The 27,990-nt window shown below is 58.9% G+C and overlaps 1 protein-coding gene across 4 annotated transcripts; it reads right to left on the reverse strand.

Moving 5' to 3' along the window:
* Positions 1-326: 326 nt before the first annotated feature.
* Positions 327-27,990, reverse strand: CBFA2T3 (CBFA2/RUNX1 partner transcriptional co-repressor 3). Of its 4 annotated transcripts, none has more exons than XM_051805948.1 (12): positions 27,311-27,990; positions 9,897-10,042; positions 8,433-8,510; positions 7,185-7,426; positions 6,744-6,833; positions 5,133-5,293; positions 4,762-5,018; positions 4,566-4,651; positions 4,145-4,340; positions 3,961-4,029; positions 3,573-3,763; positions 327-2,776 (listed from the first exon to the last, which is right to left on the reverse strand). In XM_051805948.1, the coding sequence occupies exons 2-12, from the start codon at positions 10,015-10,017 to the stop codon at positions 2,477-2,479; spliced, it is 1,791 nt and encodes a 596-aa protein (XP_051661908.1). In that variant the 5' UTR covers positions 10,018-10,042; positions 27,311-27,990; the 3' UTR covers positions 327-2,476. The 4 variants fall into 4 exon arrangements, with proteins under 4 accessions (XP_051661908.1, XP_051661906.1, XP_051661907.1 ...); XM_051805946.1 differs by having other exon boundaries at positions 5,133-5,314; positions 27,311-27,983; XM_051805947.1 differs by lacking the exon at positions 27,311-27,990 and adding an exon at positions 19,208-19,323 and having other exon boundaries at positions 5,133-5,314.

Raw genomic sequence — 27,990 nt, forward strand, 5'->3', positions numbered from 1 at the left:
TTGGTTTCAATGCAAGGTTCTGTAGGGTAGTTTTATTCTTATTAAAAAAAATAAAAAGAAAAAGAAAAAAATCATAATAATTGAAAAAAGAGCAAAACAGCAGGGAGTGGAAATGAGAGCAGTCCCTGTGGAAGTGCTCTCACCCGCGGTTTCCCAGCGAGGTGGAGGTAGAGAGGCAGAGCCCCGGCGGAGACACGCGGGGAAGAGGGCAGGGATGGGATGGGACGGATACCCAGGTGAGCAGGGGCATCTGCAATACTCTTATATATTACCTCTTCTCAGGAAACGTAAGAAAAATAGACAATATTACATATGTCACATCATAAATAAAGTGGTCACTGGAGGGGCAACTGGCAAAGCTCCCAGTGTTGGGGTGCACAGAAGCCACCCAGGGGGTGCACCAAGGTCTCAGGGTGCACAGAAGCCTCCCCAGGGGGGCGTGCCAAGACCTTGGGGTGCACAGAACCCTTAGGGAGATGCACCAAGGTCCCGGTGTGCAGAGAATCTCCCTGGGGGGATGCACCAAGACCTTGGGGTTCACAAAACCCTACTAGGGGGATGCACCAAGGTCTTGGGGTGCACAGAAATCCCCTGGGGGATACAGTGAGACCCTGGGGCACATAGAAGCCCTTTGGGGAGATGCACTAAGATCTTGGGGTGCATAGAACCCTCCCAGGGGGATGCACCAAGACCTTGAGGTGCACAGATGCCTTGAGGTGCACACATTCAAGGTGACACACCAAGTTCTTGGAGCGCACAGAACCCTCCCAGGGGATGCACCAAGGTCTTGGGGCGCAGAGAAACCCCCAGGAGGTCTCGGTGCTGGTGGCACGAGGCTGGTGGCACGGGGCCAGTGACATCACCTTGGGGTGTCCCATGCACCAAGCTCTGCAGTGGCCTGGCCCAGCCCAGGGTGACTGGCAACACAACTAACCCAGCCCCAGCCCTTCCCTCCTCTTCCTCCCCTACAGAAAACACATAGGATGGGTTTTGCAAATGCGGAAAAACTACAGCTCCTCTTGATTTCAGGCCTCCGGCTCGCTCCGGACAGTGCCACAGCCCCCTCACCTTCTCCTCATCCTTTATTTGGCAAAAGTCTCTTATTATTATCACTATCATCATTATTATTCATTTTTTGGACCTCTGCAAAACACTATTTACATTCACATTAGCGCACAGCACCGCTGCCTCCGCTTGGAGCCGCCGGACTTTCCATATTGCACTCCTGTCCTCTGCGCTGCTCCAGCGAGGCAAGAATCCCAAAATAATCGATATTGTCTTGGCTGCCTCCTCGGCCAGGAAGGAGGCAGTGTTCCTTTGCCTTTTCCTTTTTTCCTTTTCCTTTTCCTCTTAAAAATCCTTGTGAAACAAATCCAACGTGGGGTGTGGGAGCAGCCCGGCAGCAAAGGGATGGGGGTCCAGCTGTGGGCGGCCCCCGACAGCTTCGGGGAGGGAGAAAAACAAAATCTGTCTTTTAATCTCTTTTTAATTCTTTTTTTTTTTTTTTTTTATTATTCTCTTTTCTTTAATTATTCTCATTTTTTATTCTCCTTTTCCAGGGCAGCGGCGGGCAGAGGTAGAGACGTGCCGGCTCCGGCTGTGCCCACCCGGGCGGTTCTCAGCCCCATGTCCCCCTCCCACACCTCGAGGGCTGGGGTTTTATTTAAAAAACACCTTTTTTTTTTTTTTTTTTGCTTTATTTTAATAGAAACTCTTTAAAGCCCCCGGGGGCGAGTCCATCCATCCTTGCGGGGAGGGGAAGGAAACGACAACAGAATGAAACGAACTTTGGCAGTGGAGAGACGTTTGGATCTTCCTTGGTTTTGGATTTCCTTTGGAGCAGAGGTGAGTCTGGTCTGTTCTTGGCTAGCTAGCAAGGTAGTTACAGGTGAGCGTCCGTCACGCGTCGTCTGGTTTTTGGATTTTCCTTTTTTTTTTTTTCTTTTTTTTTCCTTTTTTACAATTTCTTACTTAAAGCCAAAGAGTTTGACGTTTTCTTTTTTATTTTCTTTATTTTTTTTTACAAAAAAAAAAGGTAAAAAGAAAAAAAAAAGGAAGAGAGACGAAGAAAGGAAGGTTCTTTCCTCCTCCAAGCGAGCTGCTTGGCACTGCTGATGCGGGATGTGAGCGGGCTTGTCTCTCCCAGCCACTGCGCGGTGAGTCTGGAGCCAAATCCCTCATCCAGAAAGCAAAAAAGGAAAAAAAAAAAAACCAAAAAAACCCCTAAAATCCCAAACCACAATCCCCCAACCAAGAGAAAACCAACCAAAAAAAGCCGAAACAAAGACTGAAGAGAGAACAGAGACCGGTATTTGCCTTAACTCCACTTAAAGCCCAGTTTGAGGATCCGTGAGGATTATTTGTGAGAGCTAGAGAGGTCGTTTCGGAGGTCACACGAGTCAGGTAGCTGAGGAAATCGCACTGAGTGCAGTCCGTGGCTCTTGCAGAGCAGCGGGAGCGGGGCAGTCCGGGGGGCTCAGCGGGACGCGCTGTCCAGCGGGGCCGGGGTGGCCGGAGTGCCGGCGCGGGAAGCAGCCACCGACCCTGCCTCGCTGGGGCTGCTGGCCATGGTGGGCACCCCGTCGGACTGGCCTGGCCCGGGGGGCAGCCCCACGCCCGCAGAGGGGGTGGTGGGGCCCGGCAGCCCCTGCAGAGTCTGCCCACAGACGTGGTGGTGCTTCTCCCAATCCTTGTGCTGGCAGAAGGAGCCGCAGTACCGGGCCGTGTTGCAGCCGCTGCAGGTCTCACTCGCCTTGCGCCCGCAGTTCCAGCAGCTCTGCAGGAAGGGGGAAACCAAACCTCAGCTCTGGATCCTGCACCCCCATGACAGACTGTGTGGACCAGGCACTCCATCATCCCAGACTATGCATTCCATCCTTGACTGTACATTCCCATACCAGACCAGGCACCTCCATCCCAGACTGTGCACCCCCATCCTGGACCATGTACATCATCCTGTACTGTGCATTCCCACCACAGACTATGCACATCATTCCAAACTGTGCGCATCCATCCCAGACTGTGTATCCCCCTACCAAGCCAGGCAAATTCTGGACTGTGCTCCCATACCCTGGACCAGGTCCCCGCATCTTGAACCATACTTCCCCGTCCTGGACCATGCACAATATCCCAGACCATGCACATCATTCTGGATCATGCATTCCCATTCCAGACCATGCACCTCCATTCCAGACTGTGCATCTACATCCCAGACCATGCACATCATCCTGGACCATGCACCCCCGTCCCAGACTGTGCTACCCTATCGTGAACCAGGTTCCCCCATACTGGACTGTACATCCCCATCCCTAGGCTGTGCATCCCCATCCAGGACCATGCACCTCCATCCAGGACCATGCACCTCCATCCAGGACCATGCACCCCATCACAGACCACACGCCCTATCCCCATCTTGGTGCAAGAACTTCCCTCTCCTCCCCATCCTGCGGTGTTGCTGCAGCCCCCCATTCCCACGCTCACACACAGATGCTGCAAACTCAATTGCAAGAGGAGTAGGTAGGTCACCCACCTGCGCTACCACCAACCCATCCCCTGTGCCCCCAGTGCCCTACCTCGCTCGAGTCCTCCTGCTGGTTGATGACCGTCAGGGCATCCTCGGACGCCTGGCGCTTGGCCTCGGCCAGGGCGCGCTCCATCTTGGCCCGCTCTGTCGTGATCAGCTCGTGGGCTTTGCGCTCGGCATCCGACACGGCCTTCTGCAGCTCGGACATGGCCTGGCGCTTCACCTCATTCACAGCTTCTTCTGGAAGGCACCAGCCGAGCGTGGCTGGAGTGTGCCGGTGCCCCAGCTCCGCGCGTCCCCCTCTGCAGCTGCATCCCCCCTCCCCACAAACTCATCCCAAATTCCCCAGTCCGGCAGCCACCCCAATGTGGGGAACCAGGGCAGAGACCCTGCCAGCTCAGCACACTGATGGGTGCTGGTGCCCACCCCACACTCACCAGCCTTCCTCCAGATCTCCTCTGGCATGTACCCGGAGAGGGGCCGTGGTGTGAATTCCCGGTGAGCGTCTGCAAAGGGGACAGGGGATGCCATTAGGAGATGCTGTCCTCTTGCAACCCACCCGCCGGCAGCGCTGGACCCCCAGGAGAATGGCATGGGGCCCGTGGCACCAGGGGTCAATACCTAACTGGGGTGCCTCGGGGGTGGAGGAGCTGTTGTGGGGGCGTGCAGAGGGGGGGCTGCCTTTCTTCATGTCCTCAGCGTCGCTGTAGCGCCGGATCCAGTGGTTGAGCTCCTCACGATCGGCCTCCTGGCACCGCCGCAGCACCGTCAGTGACCGCCGCGTCTTCTCCACCATGTCCATGATGCAGTTCAGCAGCTGTGGGGGGGCAATATCAGGGTTGGTGGCAGGGGGGACTGCTGCAAGCAGCTGGGGGGCTGCAGTGCTTGGTGCGAGGTGGGGAGTTTTGGGCTATGCCAGGCTGTGCCAGCACCAGGGAGCAGAGGATGCTCAGGAGAAAAGCCCTCAGGGGGACACAGTGAGGATGGAGGGCAAAATGGAGGCGTGTACGCACAGGGGATGGGGCAAGGGGGTACTACGTACGTTGTTGAGGTGTTTCCACTCCTCTGCCCACTCCCGGTCAGTGAGCCGGTGGTCGATTACCTCCTCCTGCCGCGTCCCGTGCATGGCTGCAAGGCAAGAGCGGGGTGGGAATCAGCCCCTGGTAGCACTTGCGTGCCTCAGGGGAGTCCCAGCCCCCTGTTCACCCCTCAGTGTACGGGGGGATGCCCCAGCTCACCGGTGGGCCGCTGGCGCTCACGGAGCTCCCGGGGGTCAGGGTGCCGGTAGGCGTCGCGGTAGTGGTGTGCCATAGCCATGTCCTCCAAGCGGTAGTGCTGGGGCAGGGGAGGGCCAGCAGGGGGGTGCCCCAGCCCGTTTGGGGGGTGGCTCAGCCCGTTGCTGGGGCTGTAGCGCTGCGCCGGGCTCATGGTGCACGGCCGCTTGCTGAGGTGCTCAGGGTGCAGGGGGTCTCGGTCCAAACCGTTCTCTTTGGTCCTGGGCAGAGGAGAGGAAGTTGGTTCCCATCCGGTGCCCACTACCAGAGGGATCAACCTCCCTTTTTCAGGGATGTGACCCTGAACAATCCCCCACGATGCCCCCGGTCTGCACCTGTCTGGCGTCCTCCTCTTGCCGCTCTCGCCCACCTCCAGGAGCAGCTCGGAGGAGTCGATGGGAGAGGAGGCGTTGGCGTCCAGCAGCAGCTGCTCATGCTGGGCCAGGTACTGGGCCGGGGTCTGCTTGGCCATGCGGGCACAGTGCAGCAGCTCCCGCTGCAGCAGCGGCAGGTTGGCCTGTGAGGGGGGTGACAGTCCAGTCCACGGACCCGAAGCCCCCCCTGGTGCAGCTCAGCTGTGCCCCCAGCCTGCCATGGGCAGGGGATGTGGGGCAGGCAGCTACCTTGCCTTTGGGGTCCTGCTCACCATCCCCAGACGACAGCCTTGGGATGCCCAGGGATCATATGGGCTTTTAGGGGACACATGTGTAGCACCCCACAGTGTTTGGTCATGTGCTGGCATGGGCACAGCTTTGACAGAGCCCTCCTTGCATCCTGGCAGGGGCTGCAGAGCATCATTCCCTCGGCCACCTCAGCCACCCTGTCCCTGCAACTGTAACCCTGGGGGCTGCACTTCAGGAGCCCCAGCCCATCTGGCACCCACGGGGTGTGAGGATCAGCTGTGAACTCCCGTCCCACCCACCCACTGTGTTCCCCCCAGCACTGCAGCCCCAGGATCACATGGAGCAGCAGGAACTAAGCAGCAGAGACCCCTTTTGCCTGGTGCTCTGGCTGCCAGCCCTGGATTTCTCCTTAGGCAGCTGATCCACAGCCAAATCCCATCTGTGGGACACGTTAGCGCTCGAGCCGGAGATGCACACTGCAGTGAGCAGGGCTGGACCCTCCCTCCCCTTCCCTTTCCCGGCCGGGAGGGAGCAATCCCACAAAAACAGCAAGTCTGGGAAGCACGCCGAGCCCGGCTGGTTGCAGTTAGGATAATGAGAAACATCTGGAACGGGTGGTGGGAACAGCTGGGAGCGGGGTGCCAGGGCGGCCGGCATGGCTGCCGCGTTCTTGGCAGCGGGACAGTGGGATGGCTCCCAGACCGCCCGGAGCCACAGGGCCACCAGTGCCCACTGGGACCTGGGGGTGCAACATTCCTTGCTCCCGCGGATCCCAAAACCCCTGCAAACTGGGCAGGAGGGAGAGAGAGCTCCGCTGTCCCCCCGGCTCAGCCTGGAGCAAACCACTCCGGCAGCTCTGCGGCAGATTCCTGTGGTGAGCACGGACCTCTGCTCCAGGGGGGCTGGGATGCAGAGGTGGAAAAGGGGCTGCTTTTGCACTTTTTAGTTATTCCTTTGCTAATGAGGGACAGGTGATGCCGAGCTTGAACATCTGCCTGCAGTGCTGGTGGTGCCAGGCGTGCCAGTGCTCGGTGAACCCCCCTGGAGCATGGTGACAGTGTAGAATCAGCACGAAATTAAAAGGCAAATTAAAAAAAAGAGTATTTTTAATGAATTTCAAATGGCAACTAGCTGGGCTGACCCCTGGTTTATTGCAACCAGCCCCAGCCCCATGTGACTCCACATGTCTGGGGAGACTTGTGTGCCTGGGGGGACACAGGCAGCCCCATAGGCAGCTGCCTGCCCTGACCTCGAAGCCATCCCGAAATGCCCTGTAATGGAATGCTGCCATGAATCTCGCCATGCCCAGGCTGGACAACTCACCTTGAGGAAGGGGATGACAAAGGGTCGCAGCGGGAAGTTGGTGGCCTCTTGGAGCTTGGCATGAAACTCCTCGATGGTGAGGGTGGAGTTCTGTGGGGACAGCCTGGGCTCAGCATCCCTGGCATAGCCCCCTGCCTGCCCTGCACCCCTGAGGGATGCTTGGCTGTTTCTCCCCCATTCCTGCTCCTCTGCCACGCTCATGGAAAATCCACTCTCAAGGGAAAACCATACTGAAGGCTTTGCTGGCAATGCCAGCAGCCAGGACCCAACCCTGCACCGTGCTGCACCAATCTCAGGAGATGCCAGGAAAACAACCCCCATTTTTCAAGGATTTAGGTCACTCCACGCCCCTCTTTCCCTTTTAGCAACATCTACATCCCAAAAGGAAAACACAGGATCCCTGGATGATGGGGGACCCCAAGGCTGACCCGGCGGACATACCACGAGCCCTAGGACGAGGGTGCGCACCCGCTCCCCGATCTCAGGGGAGATGTCATTCCCAAACTGCTGGAGTGTGGTGAGGAAGCGCTTGAGCTTGGAGAGCTGCCGGGCACCGCAGGCCGGCGGGAGCTGGTGGGTGGAGAGGGAGGCGCTGGAGGAGGTGGCTGGACCGTTGCTGAACCCGTTGGGGGTGGACGGGGCCCCATTGATGGCAGTCGGTGAGTGGCTGCTCCCGTTCATCACTGAGGAGAAAGGGAATGGGAGGTCAGAGCGGGTAGTTGTGCCCTGGCACTGTGGAAACAAGGCTGGGATGGGACGCCCAGAGAATCCTGCTGGGTAATACTGGGTTGGCATCCCCTGGAAGGCTTCGGAATGCTGCTGCATCCCTGGGGCCACATCCTGGACTGGTCCCCAGTGCTGTGGGGGTGGAGAGAGGGAAGGAGGGAAGGAGAAAGGGAGGGAAAAAGGCAATGAAGTGCATCCCCACATGGTGATAGACTGATCCAGCTTCTCGGTGGTCAAGGCAGCCAAGAGAAGGGGCTCCATCCTGTCCCTCTGGGAGCTGCACAGCACTCCCAGAGAGAATCAATGACCTATTTCCCACAGAGACCAGCCTGGCTTGCAGCACGCTGGCACCTCTGTCCCTGCTGCCCAGGTAGAAAGAATGGGAGCTGCCTGGAACATCCCATTTCAGGCGACCCAGGGGGGACATCTTGAGGTGCCAACCTGCAGCATGACAGACCCCTGTCTCCTGCACCATCCCCCCACGAACACAGGGACCTTTCCACAGCCAGTGTGGGTGACAACATGTCACCCCTTCTCCCGAGCGCGTTGCCCCGCGGCTCCCGGCATGCACGCGCCTCTCCCCGCGCACTCCGGGCACCTGGGATGGCACTAACCTTGGGGTGCTGTGCTGCCACCAGCCCTGCCTGCTCTGGGGGGCTCCCGCTCGCTCTCCGGCCAGGCAGCGCCCGCCGCCCGCTAAAGAGGTGCCGAAAATAACCCGGTGGCCACAACTGCTTTTATTCCCGCGACAGGTGCGTTACTAAGTTGGACACCACACATGTCCCTGGGCCGGGATGGGGTTGGGGTTCCCATCCCCGTGACCCGCTGGGGCAGGGCGAGGGGCTGGCGATGGGGAGCACCCCCTGTCCAAGCCCCGTGCCCCCCAAGGGACTCTGTGCTGTCCGGGGCAGGCTGTGGCTGCGCTCGGGTCTCTCATGAGAGCGGGTGTTTCATTTTACTTACAAAGACAGACCATCGACCATTTCAAGCAACCATGAAAACGGCCGCGAGGCAGAAACGTCGGAGGGCCAGCGTCTCGATCTGCAAGCAAAATAAAACACGCTATGATGAGAGAGCAGAGGGAGCAGCTCTCGGCTGGGTGGTCCTTGCATGAAATGCTCCTCACAGTGGGCACGGTGTGGGCACATGTGCCCTGCACAAAGCCACCTGAATCTGCAATAGACCCAGGTCCCTGCATGCTACTGCAGCCACAGGGAGGGTTCACAGGATGGATGCTCAGCTGCCTGACACAGTCCCCCCATTCTGTGGACCAAATGAGGTCCCTGAAACCAAGAACAACTGAAATGCTGTAGTGCTCCCTGCCAAGCTGTGGTAGAGAGGCTGCCTGCACCCCTGATCCTGTGTCCTGAATCCTGCTCTGGGCCAATCCCTGATGGAGAGACTTGCCTGCACCCCTGGCCCCATGTACCGGACCCAATAAGACCTGGGCTGCTACATCTGCCACAGGACCGGGATTGAAAACCAAAACCCTTCCAAGCGCAGCCAAGCACAAGCTGATTTCTAGAGTCTGTCCCGGAGCACAGGTGGGGGGCAGCAAGTGTCAGGGGGCTGCATATCAGGGGTTATTTTAGTGTATTTTCTTCCCCACTTCGGTCTTTCCAAGCAAGAAACAGCTACGAGCAAAACCCTCACAACACGCGTGTACCCAGGATACATCTTGATGGAGCTGGAGCAGCCACTGATGATGGCCACTGCCACTCCTGCCAAGGGGTCCAGCCTTGTCCCCTGCCTGTCTGGATCCTGCCTGGCATGTCCATTGTCCATCCATGTTCCAGGATGGTGACACCAGCACAGGGACCAATCCCTGAGGGTGTGCAATGACCCCATGTACCATTCGTGCAGCCATCGCGTTGGGGCTCCCCCAGTTCAAATACAGAGACTGAGACTCCGACCTGGAGTCCCTAAATGCCACCATGCCATAGCCTGGGCAGGGCGAGGAAGTCCCTGTCACCATGGCTGGCCATGACACCACCCTACCACTGCTGGGTACCACACACAGATGGGCAGGTGGCTCCCCACATGCCTGGAACCCAAAATGGGGACAACTCCGATCCGCAGGGACTCCCCCAACCCACAGCATCCTCCAGCCATGAGCTGCTCTGTGCCAGGATTTGATTACTGCATAGCAGGAGACCAGGATATCCCTGTCCCCAAACACCTCTCAGGACACTGCTGGCCATGGGCAGTGCTGTGATATTCCCCACAGGCACATGCATGAGCCATGGCTTGAGGGGTGCAGCCCAAGGACCTTCTCCAGCATGAGAACAGGTGATGCCACCCCACATCATGGCCAGCACCGTGCTGGGCTCTGGGGACACTGCTGGTCCCGGTTGCAGCGTGTGATGCGGAGGTGAGGGGGGCTGGGCAGCCTCCCAGCCTGGCACCCCGTCCCCAGCCCATACTCACTGGTGTTTGGTGTGAAGGAGGGGTGGCGCGTGGCTCCCTGGGTGACGGCGGGCGGCGGCGGGGGCATGGCGGGTGGCGTGGACCTGGACTGCGTCTTCACATCGGCCGGCGAGTCAGGCATGGTGGCGGCCGCGTCTCCTCGTTATCTGCGGGGAGAGGGCATGGGTGGTGAGCAGTGTGTGCTGGGATTCCCTGCGAACAGGGGCAGAGGGGACACTCAGGGACTTTGGGCTGGCCTTGGCACGTTCACTCCCGGCGTAGGATGGCACAGCTCAGGCAACAAGGACAGTGCCTGGTGTTCTGTGTGCCAGCAGCATGGTGGGGATGGTGATGGACCTCCTGTCATGTGCACAGTGGTGGGGACAGTGCCCTGTGCAGGGATGCAGGGTGGTGGGGACAGGTCAGGGCACCAGCTCTGCCCCAAGCACAAGGCACAGCCTGAGTGTGTCCCTGCAAAGCCATCACTGCCACATCACAGCACCCTCCTGCCCATATTTCAGGAATTTCCAGCTGCCCGCTAACTCCTGGCTGCCTCAATCCCAGTCAGGGATCCTGGGATCATTGTGACCTGTGTTCACTGGCAGCAGCAATGGCACGACCCACACATCATGACATCGACCCGCTAGTGACTGTCCTCCCACAGCCCTGAGGGGCCCTGTGAGGCACCAGATCCCACAATCTAGGGAGGGCAGGGCTCCCCGCCATCACCCCACGGGGCTATCCCCGGCATCGCTGCCTCCCTCCCACCTCGCCGAGTGTCCGACCCCAAGTAACACCCAGCAGCGGCATCCCCTGGGGAATCGTGCCAGCACCGTCCCCTCTGGCTGGCGTGGCCCCGGTGCAAGGTTTCGGCCCCGTGGCTGCCACGCCAGGCAGTGACGGGTGGCCACAAGTGCTGGCAGCTGCGGTGATCTGTCACTGTGCCCGAGCCGCCGGCGGCTCCAGCCAAAGATGGAAGCGGCTGCCACAGCCACAGCCACCCGGCCGCGGGGTCCCCGCTGCGCCCCGGCACGGCTGATAAACACTAATCTAATATGCATCCTTAATCCACGGCAACTGTGGGGAGATTAATTGAACCCGGCAAGAGCACATTGTCCGGGCTAAATAAAACCAGGGCCTCATCCCAAGCAAGATGCTATCAGGGTTGTGCCGCAGCCGGCGCCGTGTGGAGGACCAGGAGATGGGATAGGTGGTGGTAAGAGCCAAAATCTCTCATGGTTACCATCATGCACCAATAGCCTCCTTCTGGATGGTTCCAGCACCATGGATATCCCTCCCTCTCCATGGCACACCTTAATCCTGCAAAACCTGGACACGTGTGCCCCAGTTTCCTGTTCCTCACTCCCTTCTCCCTCTCTATCCAAAGGAGAAACCCTAAGACCATGCAACATCCCTCCCTTAAAATGTCAGTTTCTTTACACAGCCTGTCAGAATAAATGGTTTGTTTTGAAAAACACCTTTTGTTTTCCTTTCCGTGGCAATGCCTATCTCTGGGCATTGCCACTTCTCCAGCCTTCCAGGCTCTTGCTGAGCTCAGCAGAGCAGGATCCAGCCCCGACGGCAGAGGTTGAGTTGTGGGCACACTCAGGGCACAGAGTGTGACCCTGACTAGGTGCCTGCATCTGCATAGCTGCAGCACCTTGATCCCGCACAATCCTTGCCTGCATCTCTGTCTGCGTCCCTGTTCCTGTCACATTCCCAGCACAGTCCCTGCCTGCAACCCCATCCTTACCTGCATCCCCACCCTGACCCTCATCCCCCTCACTGCCCTGACTCCATACACATGGCCACACCGAGGGCAAAACATGGATATACTCATTCTGGCACCAACACAGCTTTTCCACAGCTTCCCATCAGGAGGAAAGTTTCCATGAAGCTCAGCAAGCACTTGGGGAAACGAGGTCTGGTTCTGTTTTTTCTTGTGTTTTCCTTTTTTTCTCTGAGTTATAAATTTTCCCCAAGAGGTCTGCAACCCAAACACGGCTGTGCAGGCACAGGAATGGTCTCAAATCCAATGGGACAAAGAGCCTGAGATGCCCACAGGACCCAACCACAGCTGTACCACCAACCCAGGTCCTTTGCAGGATGGGATGAGCTCCATGGGGGCAAAGGAAGTTTTGGGGGGCAAAATACAGTTTCCCATAATTTCCTCCAAACAGCGATTCCCCAGTACAACTCAAACTCCACTGGAGTTTTTTTCCCCTCTATTTTTTTCTCTCTTTGGGGTAATTTGTCCCAGCCGCTCGGGGCCGTGTCTGTTTTCCTCCATCTGGTTTCCATTAGGTCTGTGCAGCCCAGATGAATAAGTAATAATATAAAAATAAAAGGATTAGTATTTTCTCCTCGGCTGGCGGGAGCGAGTGTTCCCACCCTGCCTCCCAGGGCCAGTGGATGCTGGATCCCCACACACTCCTGGTGACCCCGAGCCCCCCATTTGTCCCACTGCAGGGTGTAACCCCTGGCACTGACCCGGGCAAGGCCCCTGCCAGGGTGACACTGTCACACAGCCAGTGGGCACCAACATGCAGCCAAGCATTCCAGAGGGCACAATGCATGGCATCCTGCAGGCTGGAGCCTGAGGGACAGGAGCAGTGCCTGAGGGATGGGACTGGCAGCCATCCCAGCTTGGCATCTGCTGTTTCCCACAGCCCCAGGGAGCCCATCCCACCACAGGCAGTGTCCCAGTCCCGAGTTCTGCCCTTCCCAGGCAGCACATGGGATGTGCCAGCCAAGGGTGAGCCCAATGACTGCGGAGCACTCAGGCTGTCTGCTATCCTCTCCACTCCCTGGGGATGGAGCAGGCAGGGAACTGCCTTGGATGTGGCCACTGGAAATCTCTGGCTCCCTGTAGCCCTCCTGGACCAGGCAAAGCTGCCTGGGCAAGGAAGGGGTTAAAGGGAATTCAGCGCCCACCATCCTTCATGCTCTCCAAATGGCCACAAATGAAATCCAGATGCTGGAGGCGACATCTCCTCAAACCAGGCTGCCTCTGAAACAAAGGCAGGGAAGCATTCCTGCTTCTCAGCTGCTGCAGCCACCAGGGCCAAGAACAACTCCCCAGTAAGACTGCAGGGACCGAGCTGTCCCAGCTGGAGCAGGTTAGGAAGCGAGTAGTGCCGGCGGCCAGGCAGCAGCGCTGGCCATGTGCACCAGCCCGGCAGAGCTGGTGGGAGCTCACGGCATCCTCATCTCCCTCCTGATCCCCTCCCTGGGGCCGTGGTGATGATGGGGGCAGGTGACAGCAGCCACCTTGGAGGTGGCTTATCCCCAGTTGCATGTGGAGGGGGAAAGAGAAGGGGAGTGGCTGGGGGATGCTGACAGAGGGTGGGTTTGGATATTGGGAAGAAATTGTTCCCTGTGAGGATGGGGAGGCCCTGGCACAGGTTGCCCAGAAAAGTTGTGGCTGTCCCATCACTGAAAGTGTCTAAGGCCATGCTGGATGGGGCTTGGAGCAGCCTGGTCTAGTGGAAGGTGTCCCTGCCCATGGCAGGGAGTGGAACAAGATGAGCTTAAGGTCCTTTCCAACCCAAACTATTCCATGATCCTGTGATGATGCTATAGGGTTGCTGCCAACCCATCACCACAGTGTCACATATACTCATTTTAGAGAGGGCTAGCAGGGAGTGATCCACACCCCAGCACTCACCAGCACAAATAAAACTGACTTTAAAAGTAAATCCAATTAATTAAACTCTCTGTTGCACTTGTAAGTGAACCCAGATTCAACCAGTCCTGGAGAGCCCCAGCAGGTCATCCTCACCTTTCCCACAGGCATCCTGGGACATGTCCCATGCCACTGGCCCACTGGGACACTTCCCACCCACCCAATTCTGGGGTAAAGTAGGTTTCCCCATGCCCGGACACACCGCAATTTGCTTTGCTCTCTGAGCAGCCCCCGGCCACACTGCCTGCACCTGCATCCCAGGAGTGTCAGCGCCGCTGGGGGGAGGCACCATGGGCAACACTCTCCCCTGGCTCCAGGACATCAACTCCCAACAGGGACCACGATCCCTCTCTCCTTCCACCTCCTGCAGTGTGGTAGTGACAGCTCCACATGGGACATCAGCACCCACAGCCAGGCTCTCCATACTTCAAGCCCCAAAATCCTGTTTCTCAAGCCAAAACCAGCCACCCATGGACCCAAACCAGCTGGCTCAGTGCCACTAAGGCAGTGCCAGCAGCTCCTGCTCTCCCTGAGCTGGTGTGGCCGGGGGTGTGGGGGGAGGATGGGATAGGTTTGATTTTCCTCAAAACAACAACAAAAAAGCCAAAAAAAAAAAGTGCCCTCTCTGTTTTACAAGCCTTCATTTGCTATTGTTTATGTAAACAGGTAAATTGTTTCGTATCTCAATTAAAAACATCTGCCACATAAATGAATACCAATTAACTCATCCTGTTTTTAATTACTCTGTTAATTACACACAGGCAGCAAAAAGGATGGCAGGGGAATAGGGAAAGCATGCTTACACCCCCCCTTCCCACCTTGCTCTTGGCAAGGATCCGAAATGTGCCCAGATAATGATGGATTAAGGTGGCTGGTGAAAACTGTGGCTCATGGCCAGCTCTGGCACGGCAGCTCCCTCCCGGTGCTGCTGGGGCACCTTGCAGGGGGATTTCCCAGGACCCTCTTGAGAGGTTTGGAAACCCCAGTCCCCGTAGGATGCGCCAATGCCATCTGCGTCATCATCCCCTGTGCCGGGGTGCACACAGCCCGGCTGGCATTCCCCGTGCTAGCCCCAAAACGCGTCTCACGGGAGAGAAACTTTGGGATGCTGGAGCACAGGGGGAGGGCGGACAGACGGAGAGGGCTTCATGTGGGCAACATCCTCATGGATCAAGTGCATCCCTGAGGCGCCCGTGCTGCCCCCGGGAGCCCTACTGGTACCAAGGGGTGACCCCTCTGCGCGGGCACGGCAGCGGGGGGTGGATGCCATCCATGCCGAGGGACCCCATGTGCTGCCAGCCCCCCCCAGCTGCGGGAAGCCTTCCAAGCGAGCAGATGGGGCAGGGGAGCGGCGGCAGGAGGAGGAGAGCAGAAAAGGCTATTTTCTCACGCTACATATTTTACAAGTCGAACATTTTGTGCATTTCAGCCTTGCCTGGAAAAGCATCTCGGGCTCAGCCCTGGGACTCGACAGCGGAGCCTGTGAGTCAACAGCGGCTGGCGGCGACGTGGCTGCTGGCGTGGAGACGGGATGGCAAGAGGGGTCCCCACACGCACAGGGTCAGGAGGGAAGGTGCCCCTGACCTACTGGTGCTGGAGGAGCAGCAGGAGAGCCAACTACACCCAGCCAGGGCATAACATCTGCTACAAACTCTGCTGCAGTGTTGTGCCCAGTGCCACTGTTGGATTCACCCCTCAGCAGCTCCCAGGGTGGCACAGGGAAGTGAGCACACACAAACCCTCCTGCTGCCCAGCTGCCTTACACTCCTGGAAATTAAATATACTGGCTAAACACAAGCACCAGGAGTAAACAGAGTGCTGTGGCCAGCCCAGCACACCTGGAGACATGTGGGTGGCACAGGGTTGGAACTGACCCCACTGGAGCTGCCCCCACCCAGGAAACACCAACATCTGGGCTGCAAAACACCTCAACTGCACCATCCCCCCATCCACCGACATGCTACCAAAGGGGCACCCCAAAACCAGCCCAGTGCCCCCATTGCAGCACCGGGTGCTCTTTGAAGATAGGGAGAGGTTTTGGCTAAAATGCCCCAATCTGGGATTTTTGCAGCCATGTGCACAGAGATGCTCATGCCCAAAGGTGGCCTTGGTGGCTGGAGCAGGGACAAGTGGCACGTGGAGGGGACTCAGGGCATCCTGGAGGCAGAGAGTGGCTGGAGAAGGGAAACATTCCCCTCCACACACCCTCGCTGGCAGGGAGCTCCCTGCACGGTCCCTGCAGCGTGGGAACGCCGAGGCACTGCCGGCTCCCCAGGGACCCTGCACCGGATCCGGCCCCGCAGGCGCCAGGATGGTACCAGCTCCTAGGGGGTGCCGGATCCAGCCATGCACTCCCACAGCCTCCAGGCTGCTGCCTCACCGACTCTTTGTCTATTTTTGAAGCACAGGCTCCATTTCAAGGCAATTTCGCCCATGTGAGATTGAATCAAACAACACAGGAAAAAATATTAATAAGAATTTTGCAAAATAAACAGGAAATCCCTTGGATGTTTTCTGGAAACATTGGTCAGCATCTTCCGAAGGAAAGCTGTGGGCTTGTCAAGGTGGGGTTCCCCCTGGGGAACCTGAGCACACTGGGAGAGTTGGCAGAAAACAGCTTCAGGAAATCTAAAAATAACCTCAAACTGGTCAATGGCACTAAGGGCAGTGGTGCCAGGCACAGGGGTGTCCTCTACGCCACCAGCCTGTTCTTGCCTCTGGCTGGCAAAAATTTGTCCCAGCTTGAGGACACCCCCCCTTGTCCCCATTCAGCTGGGCAGCTAAACCCATCTCCCAGGTGAGTTCCAGCTTGGAAAGCACAGCATCCAGCATCCCACCTGCAGCATCCAACTGCATCCCACTGACCCGAGCAGCAGTAATTAAACCCAGCTTAACCTGTGGGATGTCCCTCGTCCCCCCCAGCACCTGGACAGCCCCGTTCGCAGCATCAGGCCCTGATCTGCCCCAAACCTTGTGCTCACTGAGACTGTGCTGGTATGGCTGGGGGCAGAAGTAGCATCAGTGATGGTGGTGGGGGCTGGTGTGTTCCTCTAGGAGAGACCCAGCTCCTGCCCTTGTGCCAGCATTCCCTGGCAGCTCTGCACTCCCTGGCTGACTCACTGGCAATCAACTGACCACGCTTAAGGGACCCCCCTCTCCTCCCCAGGGGTCCGACAACACCCCAGACCCCTTCCCCATGTGGCTGTAGGGCAGGGAACATCACAGAGCTGGGGCAGAGCCGAACAGCCTCCAGACTGCTCCAGGGATTTAAGCTGGCTGCCGGCGGCAATCAGAGCCGAGACCCCATTTCCACGGCAAAGACAGACACAGCACAGCCACACTGCCTGGATCCTGCCTGGGGTTTTCCACGCTTGCAAACATCCATGGCTCAGGAGCAGAAAGCCAGGAAGGGATGTGGGGGATGCCAGCAGAGACCTTCCAGCCACAAATCCTCCCTGTGGGACCTGGCTGGAGCCCTCCCCAGCACACTGTGCACAGGAATATTTTTCTATCCTGCACCCTGGAAGTTCCCAATGTAAGAGGCAAATTCTCCACCCACGCAAGGCCTCAATGCTGCCTGAACCAGGCACCCACCCCGTGCCAGCACCCAACACCACAGGAGAACAGCCTCTCCCCCCCTGCATCCTGGCTTTTCCTCTCCACAAGCCAACATCTGCACTCACATTTTTCAAACAAAACACATCCAACGTCTGGCTGTCCCTGGGTAAAAGCTTACCTGCCGGCACGGGAAGCAGCCAGCAGGGAAGACTCCCTTGGCACAGCCAAATTCACCTCCACTTGCCTCCCCAACAGTGGAATTTCTCCCTGTGTGGAGACACTCCATGCAGGGACCTGCCTCACACACCTCTGAGGATCCAAGAGCCCACCCCAGGTGGCAGCTTGGACCCATGGGGCTCCTCACCCGAGGACCGTGGCTGTCAGCATCCTCCCTGGCTGCTGCTCTGTGCTTGCTGTGGGATTTCAGGATGGTTCCCCCGTATCTCCATGCCCTGTACCATAGCAGAGCTCACCCCGCCGCGGTGCCAAGCAGACGGATGTTTGCAGAGTGTCTTCAAGTCGCTCAACAAAGGAGCAGGGATTTAATATTCCTTTTAATTAAAGGCAGAAAAATCTCTTTGTTCCTGAACAGAGAGAAAACAACAGAGGGAAGAGCTCAAAAGCTCTTCCTAAGCTGGAGACGAGACCATCGCTTGGATTCAAAGGCACTGTCAACGCGCACGTGACCTCGAATTAAAAAAACAAAATGAAACCCAGCAGCGGCAGCGGCTCCTCTCCGACAGCGAAGGAAAGTTGCAAAGTTTTTCTTGGCTAATAGAGGGAAAAAAAGAATTCCAAGAAAAGGTGTGTTTAACTAGAGAAAGGCTCTGCAGTATCCAAGGCACCATCCAGCGGCGGGGGAATGACGGGGAGAACTGGTTGTGCTCCGGATCAGCGTCACGGAGGAGCCACGGAGGAGCGTGGGGCCAGCCTCACTCCATCACTACGCCGGCAGAATTCCCTTGGCAAAGCCAGGCTCCTGGAGCGGGCTGCCCAGCTTAACGTGACTCCAGAGGGAAAGCAAGAGTGGGGAGGTGATCAACGGCAGTGCTGGAGGCTCCCGAGCCAGCCTTCTTTCCCAAATCCACACTCAAAAAACCATCCCCGGCACACGCGAGGACACTGTTTGTGTCCCCACCACGGACCCGTGTCCTCGCATGTAAACACAGAACAACGCTGCCGAAGCTGAAACTTCCCAAACCAGCCCTGGGATTCCTTCCGCAAACTCTCCCGAGTAGGTCAGGTCCTCCTCGCCACCAAACGCGGCTCCATCTCTAAATCCACGGTGCAGCTGGAGCGGGATGCCGAGCCGGCGGGTTGGCGGGCGAGGAGGAGGGATGCGGGAATGACAACGAGTTTTCCCGTCGGGCAGAAGTCGAGAGCCACAACCAGGGGGGATTTGCTGGGGGGTGGGCACAAACTCGAGTGGGTTCCCGGGGATGCTGGGCCGCCCCTCGCCGCCCCGACGCACGGGAAAGGGCTGCCGGCGACGGGGAGGGAGCACAGGGAGAGCCCCGGGAGCGCAGGGGAGAGGGGTCCGCACCCCGCTGCCCCCGCTGGAGCGCAGCGCGTGGGAGCGGGTCCCACGCTCTGCCTCCGCCGCTCCGGTGCCCGCTCGCCCCGGCTGTGCCCCCGCTCGCCTAGCCCCGCTCCGCCGCCAAGGAGCTTGCTTCCCCGCGCACCGGCAGCTTCCCCGATACCAGGAGCCTCCCCCGGGCACCTGGAGCCTCCGACTCCCCTGCGCACCGCGAGCGTCCCCCGGGCACCGGGAGCCTCTTACTGCCCTGCACACCGGCAGCTTCCCGACACCGGGAGACTCCCCCGGGTACCGGCAGCATCTCGGACTCCTGCACAACAGGAGCATCTCCCGGGCACCGGGAGTCTCCCCGACTCCTGCACACCGAGAGCATCACCCGAACACCGGGAGCATTCTCAGCCCCTTTTCTCCGGGAGCCTTCCCGGGCACCGGGAGCCTCCGGTTTCCCTGCGCACCAGGAGCATCCCTCGACCACCGGTAACATCCCCAGCCCCTCTTCCCCGGGAGCCCTCGCAGGCACCGGGAGCGTCCCCGTCGGCAGACGGCACTTACCGTCCTGAGGTGTGGCGGAGGGGTGAGGTAAGTCCCGAGGCAGGGGCCGGCAGGGGCCGGCAGGAGCGGGCAGCGCCGGCAGCGGCCCCCGGCGGCGGCGGCGGCGGCCCCGGGCCCCGCTTAAGGCCGGCGCTGGCGGAGCGCGGCCCCGCGGCGGCGGCTGCCCCCGGCACCTGCCCGCCGCCGCTCGCCGCGCCCGGGGCCGCCGGGGGCCGCCAGCTCCGGCGGTCGGGGCGCTTCCCCTCCCCCCGGAGGGGGGGCACCGGAGAAGCGGGGGAGGGCGGAGAAGCCGGTAAATCCGCGGGGCCGCTTCACCCCCTGCGCGCTGCCCGGCGGCGCATCCTCCCGGCGCCGCGTCGCGGCCGTGGGGCGCCCGCGGCCGCGCTCCGAGCCCGGCCGGGCCCCCGCCGCGCCGCCGCTGCCGCCGCGCCGCCCGCCCGGCCCGGAGTGAGCGGGGCCCGCCCGCGCCGCTGCCTTAGACGGCGCTGCGCCGCGCCCGCCAGGGGGCGCCACACCGCCGCCGCCGCCACCGGAGCGGGACCCCCGGGGAGGGGATGGAAGGGATGGGATGGGATGGGATGGGATGGGATGGGATGGGATGGGATGGGATGGGATGGACGGGGACACCGGGATGGGCGGCACCGGCGGGCTGCGGGAGGACATGGAGCTTGTATGGCACTGAGGGGCTGTGAGGGGACACAGAGCTGGGCATTACTGGAGAGTCTGCACAGCACCGAAGGGCTACACAGCAATGGGGGAGCTGCACTGCACCGAAGCGCTGTGGGGCTGCATGATACCAAGGGGCTGCATGACACCAAGGGGAGGCATGGAATCATGGAGCTGCATAACACTGGGGGTCTGCAAGGAACATGGGGCTGCCCAGGGCTTTGGGGGGTGCACAGGGCCTGGTGACAGTCAACCTGAGGGCCATGCAGGGTGTACATGGGGCTTGCGGGCTTCAGGGGTTTGGGGTTTGCAAAAGCTTCAGAATTCACAAGGATTTTGGGATGCTGAATACCAAGAGTTGCAGAGCTGGGGGTGGGGGGTTGCATGGGGTGGGCATCAAATGTTTTGGAGAGCTGCAAGGGTCTGGGAGTTGTTTGGGGGGAGGTGGAGGGGCTGCAAGGGAATGGGCTAGGGCTTGTCTGGGGCCATGGGAACAGTCAAGGAGCTGGAGCGGAGTGGGGGTGTCTGTAAGGGGCTGGGGGGCTGCAGGGGACTGGAGCTGTGGTTGCTCAGATTCCCTCTCCAGAGGCCCAAGGACTGGGGTTGCAATTGGAGCAGTCACACACACAGCCACAAGCCCCAGAGGCACAGCCCTCAACATCCCACATGCCCATCCCAGTCCGACCTTGATGTGCCCCCCACCCCACTTGGCCTCCGTGGGACTCAAAAGAGCAGCCGTGTGGTGGGAATGCCAGTGGGACCCTCCTCTTCAGCGGTGCAGGGCAATGGTGCACACATCTGGCTGCCTGGCGTACCCTTCCTGCACACCTCATGCCAGCTGGGGGGAGCATTAACATTTTCCTTTCCCTGCCCAAGTCCTACTATGATGTTGCAGCCGGGAACACAAGCCCCACAAATTTCCCTGCGAATTTCCCTACGAACCACAGCCCTGCCTGTGTGTAATTCCTGTGCTTGGCAGCTGCTGGGACTGCCGAGCCTTTGCTGCCTCTGTGTTGGTTGTATTACTCATCCTCACCCGCTTCCCAGTGATTGGGACCGTGGCAGCTCTGCCTGGCAGCGAGTCTCCACCGCACGGCTGCTGCACAACCACTGCCAGGGTGTCGGTGGCACAAACAGCTGGGTGGCCACTGCACAGCCAGGGCGTGGCCCTGGCACGGCTGATGTACAGACAGACAATGTGTGGGCACTGCGAGGGCACTGCATGGCCCTGGCATGACCACTGCAGAACTGCTGCACGGCGTGAACATTGCATGGCCTCTGTGTGGCCACATGGCCACTAAATGACCACTGCGTGGTCACTGCACAGCCAAGCTCCCCCCCACAGCACCCCACTGATGGGGTCACAGCAGGAGGTGCTGCAGTGCCTTAGTCCAGCCCCTTCACCCTGCTCTCAGCCATTCCAACCTCCAGCTCCTGTTTTTCATCCCTCATTCCCAGAGAAAAGCCCACTGGGCCTAGGGTTCTCCGCATTCCTGCTGCCCTCATTCCCTATGGGACCTTTCTCCAGGAACCTTGTGCAGGTGAGTGTCATGGCCCCACCGGCACATCCCCACCAGCACAGGCCCATGAGCATTGGAGGAAATTCCACCCCCGCACAGCTGCACACCCGCCTCACCACACCCCCAGCTTTGCATGGGTGGCACCGGCTGGCACATGCAAATACCATCTCTCCACATGTGTGTGGGGACACGTGCACTGGGACACATGGTGCCCGGTGCAGACCCCACTGGCGCACAGGTCGAGGCATCACGGACCCCCAGCATCACCAAGGTAGCCCTAGAGTGGTCCCGAGGCAGAGCCCCAGAGTTCTGGGATACCAGCACAGGGCTTCTTTGGAATCTGGCCCCTCACCAGGGGAGCAGGGACCTGCCCATGGCAGTGACACTCAGCCGAGCCACCTGTGTCACACACCCAAGTGCAAAACATTGAATACATCACAAAACCCTCGTGTGAATGCCTAACTGGTGATGTGCCATGAGCCCAGAGGTGATCGAACCCATCTGCCAACACCCTGCCATGGGCACATCACAGGGACCTGCTGGGAAAAGCTGCCACCCCTTCATCTCCTGGTTAATTTGGGGTGCCATCAAACATCCGCTGCCTTGGCACCACTTGCCCCAGGAGCCCACCAGCTGCCCATGCACCGGCAGGATGGGGAAGCAGCACTGTAACCCCGAGGGGAGAGCAGGGATGGGACAGAACCACCGTGTCCCCCCTGGCGGCATTTGGGTGGCAGGGGCTGCTGCATTCCCATTCCTTGCACGCAGCCTGTAATTTTGGTCTATTGAAGTCATAATTCACTACTGTGAAAATAAACATTTGTGTTCGCTTGCTTTATTCAGCGGGTTTTGACTGAATGTTAATAATTCTCTGCTGGTGGGTTTGCACATGGCCTGGGACATTGGGACAAAGCCTGGGCACCCGTGGCCATGGCTATGGTCACCTTCTTGCATGCTTTGGATGGCATCTCTGCTTTGTACCCTGTCTCCACAATACCTTGATCCCGATGGAGAGGTGGGGAGAGAAATGCCACTTGGTGCTAATCCAGCAATAACAAGGGAGATAAATGTAATTTTTAGGTAATATTTGGAGTCCAGCACCTACTTAAACCCTTCCCTGCCCATCCCTGTCCCTGGGTTTGTTTCCTTGTGCTGTTTTGTGGGTGCTCCCACCACATCAAAGACATGCCATCACCCACACTGTGCCGTCGCCATGCAGGAGAATGCCTGGGCCACCCCCCTTCCTCTCCCGGCTGTCCCCAGGGCTGTCCCCGGGTCTCTCCCTGCTGGGTGCAGGGGGCTGGTGCTTCCCCTCGGCATTTGCATCTTCCCAGCCTTTATCTTTCTCCTGGTCTCTGTATTGCTGCAATTACAGACACTTTAAAACACAATGATCTGGCTGTTAGCGTGATGGATGACAGAACCTTTCTGTCTGGTTTAAATCATTGCTGAGAGTGAGCAAACTTCCCCAGGTTAACCCCTTCCTGCCCCAAACCCGTTCCCTGCCCAGCCGGGCTGGGAGCTGCCAAGCGCTCCATGGCCATGCATCCACTGCACAACCGGATCCCATGAACGAGGATGGAGGGAGGTCTGGCATCTCTGTGGGGAAACATGCCCCCATCCCTCAGCTCCCTGGGTACACGGGAGGCAGGCGATGGGACCAGCCCTGCTTCGGCAGAGCTGGTGGCTCTGCTCTGCTGTGGTGGGAAATTAACGGCTGGCCGGGAGATAAGCGCCTGCTAGAGCCCGATAGCCTGCTGGATCCATCCCAACGCAGGGCCCAGCAATCCTTCCCCCGGCAAATCTGGAGCCAGGGCAGGATGGGGCCCCACCATGTTCCCACCCAGCAGAGAGGGTGGAAACTCCTGTCATGACTAGGTGTAGGTCACGCTGGTGTGTGATTGATAGCGCAGTGAGCAACTGCCCGGCACAGAGGCTAACCACACATGTTGTGGTGATCCAAGCTCCTTTTGTTTTGAGAGGCTGGCATCTCCCACTGCCGTGCATCCTGCCTAGTGCCCATCACTGCCTGCCCACCCCACAGGTGTCCCAGTCCCACAAAAGTGTGTCACCATCACCCATCACTTCTGCTCTTGATGCTGGATGATGTCCTCCATTCCTACTGGGTGATGTCCTCCATCCCTTCTGAGTGTGCACATGGAGAGGCTGCCTGGAGTGGTTTGGGGAGTGCCAAGGACCTGCCCCAGGTAAAGGGGCACCCCAAGGCACAGCCTGGGGGGAAAGGGGACCCCAGGGGCTTTACTTGGTACATGCCAGGAGATAAGATACTTGCTGAGGGTAGATGAGGGCAACTGGGACCAAAACCTCACAGGAAATGGTCACCACCATGTGCCATCCAGGCCCCATATCTGCCCCTGCACATGACCCCTGCCCGCTATCAGGGCTGTGCATGGGTATGTGGGGCAACCCAGTGGGTGCTGGGCTCATGCTGCCCCCAAAACATCCCCATGCCCGACTCATGCCTTTGCAGCCACCATGGTGTTGGGGTCCCTTTTCACACATTGTGGGTGCGCAACCATCAGTCTTGACCCACTGCTCTCACTGAGCCCCCCACCCTGCCTTCTACTGGCAATGCACTGGTTCTCCCAGAGCTTTCTCCTGGTTCTCCCAGAGCTCTTGCTCAGCCCTGTTGCTTCCCAGTGTGCCGGTAGGAGCTGATTGCTATTCCGGTTGCATTCCCTCTTCGCCAGCCTCAGGCTTTTTAAAAAAGCGCATGGTGTTGGTTTATCACACCTTCCCCGTCACCACGCTGGTGACTCATCCCCTGTCCCTCCATGGGCACACACAGCCCCTCCACCGCACTGTGCCGAGGGTCCTGCCTCCACCTGTCTCTCACCAGAGCACCCACAGCCCCTCTGCCATGCTATGCTGGGGGTCCTACCTCTGCCTGCTCTCATGGGAGGATGTCTGGAGATGAAGGCACTGAGCCGTGCCGGCACTCAGCCCTGACATGCCACAGGTTTCCTGTGTCACCCCCAGTGAGTCTGTCTGTCAGTCTGGGTTTCTCAGTCTCAATCCTCTCCCTCTCGGGAAGCAGAGCATCCCCAGCTGCCTCTCTGAGTCCATGCCAGAAGTGGCCATACCAGTGCTGCCTGTCTAGCAGAGCTTGGGGACAACATGTGTCTGGATGCTCATGAGCAGCCGCAGCAATGCAAAGCCCCATGATGCTGTGGGGTCCCCAGTTTCCATTGGGAGCCATTTGCTTGGAGCATCCCTGCAGGGACAGGGAGCTGCTGGGCCAGGAAGGGTCAGTGTGATCATGAACCATTGCCCTGGTTGGTGTGACCATGAATGGTCTCATCACACTGATTGAGAGCATGGATGTGGTGGCCTGAATCTCAGTGCCTTAATCCAACCTGGAACGAGCACTGGGAGCCGGACTACCACCCCCAGCGCTCTTCCCTTGGCATTTTGCTTACAGCAGGAGCCCTGGTGCTGGATTTTCCTGCACGTTAATTCATCAGGGAATGCACCAGGGAGATAAGGTGCTGGTGGGGAGCCAGTGGCCAGGGAAGGCGGCTCACCCGCCGCCGGCTATCGCCCGCCGCAGCTGCATCCGCCCGGGGACATCTGCTCGGCAGGAAGTGCTGCGCGCCAGCCTTTCCAAGGAAAGGGGGTTTGTTTGTGGCTGGCTTCCCTCTGTGACCACTTCTGAGGGTCCCCAAACTTGGGGTCACCTGCCCTGCAGCCACCCCAGCCCCTCATTTCCTCAGCCAAGGGCTGGAAGGAGCAGCCCCACTGGTTGCTGCTGCTGGGAAGCAGATACAGTGGCTTTGTGGCTTTCTCACAACTTCCATATAGAAAAGAAAAAAATGCATCTTCCATTAAAAAAAAAAAAGTAAAAATCCTGTTTTCCTTGCTGACAAATTCGTTCCTGCTTTGTAGCTTTCAAAGGGAAACCAGCCCCTACTGCTTATCATCCTGCTTGCCTTGTGCCGCCGGCTCCAAAAAATCACCGGCTTGGCTTAAACAATGGGAGACTTTGGAATACAGCATCACTTCTCCAGAAGCTTTAAGGTTTTGGGGCTGCTGGGGGTCAAGTTTCTAGCTTTTCTTTGTCATGGAGAGTCTGGGAAGTGTTTAAATTGCAATGCAGATATGGCCACGTGCTGCCCTGTCCCTGAGTGTTGGTGTTTTGGAGTGTATGGAGATGTCGTTGACATCCCCATGGAAGCAGCACCAGAGGTGAGTCCTGCCAGCCTCACCCATGGCCAGCAGGAATTCACTGGGTGATTCTGAGCAAAATCCCCTGGGTTATCCTGGGGTTCACAATAGTTCACATTCTCCTTCTCCCCACTAAACCTTGGGGACCAGCTCCTTGCTGGCCCTCTCCATCCCACAGACTACAACTGCCTGAACAGAGCTCTTTAATAACAATGGGAATTTAATTAGCTTGCATTGCACTTCCAACACCTCACATCCCTGCAAAAATCAATGGAAGCTAACAGCGGTGCAGCGCAGCCTGCCTCTGCTCCAGCATGAGGCTTGGATGGAGACCCAAGCCTTGGGGCTGCTTTCCGCATCCCACCAAGGCCAAAATGCTCCAGCATGGGGCTCTGGCCATGTAGAGGTCAGTGCTGATCTGTACCATGCCAGGCCAAGCCATGGGGAGCCGTGGCTTTGTGCCGGGTGAGGTCTGGGATTTGTTACAAGGTCCAGATGCGCCGCAGCAGCAGGGGACGTTGTGGCTGTCTCTGGCCACCTGCATCGTTTCCAAGTTCCCAGGCTAAAAGCAGGGCTTGTTATCAAGAGCAAAAAATGTGCCACCTCTGTTGTATTTCATTTCCCTTTCTCCACCTCTTCCCTGCCCGCTGTGTATTGGAGATAACAGCTCTGCACTGAAGCCGGAGTGCGGGCCGGCAACAGCCTCACCAGCCCTATCGCTGCCTCGCCGGCCGCAAGGAAATCAGGAAGTTTGCAGAGATATTCGGCCAACAAAATAAACATTTCTCTTGCCAAGAGCCTAACGGGCAGCCCAGAGAGCCCGCAGCAATCTGCACAGCTCCCTGGCTGCAGCCTTCCGGACCGCGGTGCCCGCCGAGCCGCCGCGGCCGCGCCACCTTATCCCGGCGCCTTATCGGCGGCTGCCCCGTGCCTGGGATGTGCCCAGTGTTGCTGCAGGTTTGGGGACAGGGACCCCAGTGCAGCTCCCACCCACAGTGAACCAGCACAACGGGTGCAGCACCCACAGTGTGCCTCAAACCCTGCCCTCATGCCCATCCTTGCCACATCCCTGACCCATGGGTGGGTGCCCGGAGTGGGCAGGGGGCTGTGGCCAGAGCGCAGTGCCGGTGGGGAGCAGGCTGTGTGAGGGGAAGCAAGGCAGAGGGCCAGTATTGTTCACGCTGGTGACTCAGGCGGCTCTGCTTTCCTGCCCTCACCAGGCACAGCCCAGCAGAGCCCCCCACGTCCCTCAGAGCCACCACCTCAGTCTTGGTGCCCTGGGGATGCTCCAGTACAGGGATATGGGATGCTCCATCCCCACGGAGCCTCCGCACTGCAAATGATCAGCAGCACCCAGAGAGCCTGTGGGATCAGATGTGAGCTGCTGACCTCAGAATGAGCAAAAACACCCAGTACACAGAGGATTGAAATGTTGTAAATAAAACATCCTCAGAGCTGATTGTTTGTTATGAAAAGGTTAATTGCAGAGTGGGCTCCGAAGGGGTCCCTGTGCTGATAAGCCATGGGGTTGGACATGCCCCTGCTCCCCTCTCCCATTAGCTGGTCCCCATGGGGATGCACCAATGGGCACCAGCCCTGTGCCACCCTCAGGAAGCATCTGTCTGCCCAAGGCTGTTTTCAGCATTGGGGTGAGAGCCACAGCATGCCACTGGGCAGGTAGCCTGGACAGGTGTCCTTCACTATCATCATCCTCCCGCAACATCTCTCTTACCTTAGTCAGTCCTGCCTTGTGCCCTGTCCCAGAAGGGGTGTCTGTCCGGTTTGGGGGATCCTGAGGGGATGGGTGTCAGCGCCCCAGTGTCGTGAGCTCCACAGGGGCTGGTGCAGCCAGGCTGGTCCCACGTGTCAGTACAGGAGCTGGGGATGGAGATGCTGAGCAGTGTCCGAGTGTGGGGTGTCCTGCCCGTTCGGCGCCTGCCCAACTGCCAGGGCCGTTCATGTGACAGCCAGGGCCACGGTGGCAGCGGAGCCGTGTCCCATGGCGAGGGGAAGGTGAACAGCTGCCGGGCAGTGATAATGCGGCGGGTGGGGGTGGCCGGGCAGCTGCGCCCGTGTCCTTCCCCAACAGGAACCATCTGTGACCAAGCCCAGCTCTGCCTTCCCTATCAGCCATTCCGGTCTGACTTTCCAACAACTTCCCCTTCGTGCCGGCTTCACTTCCTCACTGTGAGGGGCCGGTGTGGTGCAGCTCGGCACAGGCAGCTCAGTGCACTGTGGGCATGGCATGACAAGTACGGCATGGCACAGCTGTCATGGTGCACCTTGGCACCGTGCAGGATGGCACAGCTTAGTCAGCATGGTATGGCTGTCTATTTGCACCCTGACACAAACAGAGGGCTCACCCCCCTTGCTACAGCTCCTTTTCCCGGGGATATCCAGGCTGTCCCCCTG

The sequence above is a fragment of the Manacus candei genome, unplaced genomic scaffold, assembly GCF_025592945.1.
Source record: "Manacus candei isolate 608988 ecotype Guabito, Panama unplaced genomic scaffold, ASM2559294v1 h1tg000065l, whole genome shotgun sequence".
In the NCBI taxonomy this organism is placed as follows: domain Eukaryota; kingdom Metazoa; phylum Chordata; class Aves; order Passeriformes; family Pipridae; genus Manacus; species Manacus candei.

What these genes read in the sequence shown, in the direction of transcription:
- CBFA2T3 (XM_051805946.1), bottom strand. Translation starts at nt 10,017, where the DNA reads ATGCCTGACTCGCCGGCCGATGTGAAGACGCAGTCCAGGTCCACGCCA. An exon ending in ATGGTCGATGGTCTGTCTTT is followed by an intron (nt 7,427 to 8,432) that starts GTAAGTAAAATG and finishes CTTTCTCCTCAG; the next exon opens with TGATGAACGGGAGCAGCCAC. An exon ending in CCCCGAGGCACCCCAGTTAG is followed by an intron (nt 4,030 to 4,144) that starts GTATTGACCCCT and finishes TCCCCTTTGCAG; the next exon opens with ACGCTCACCGGGAATTCACA.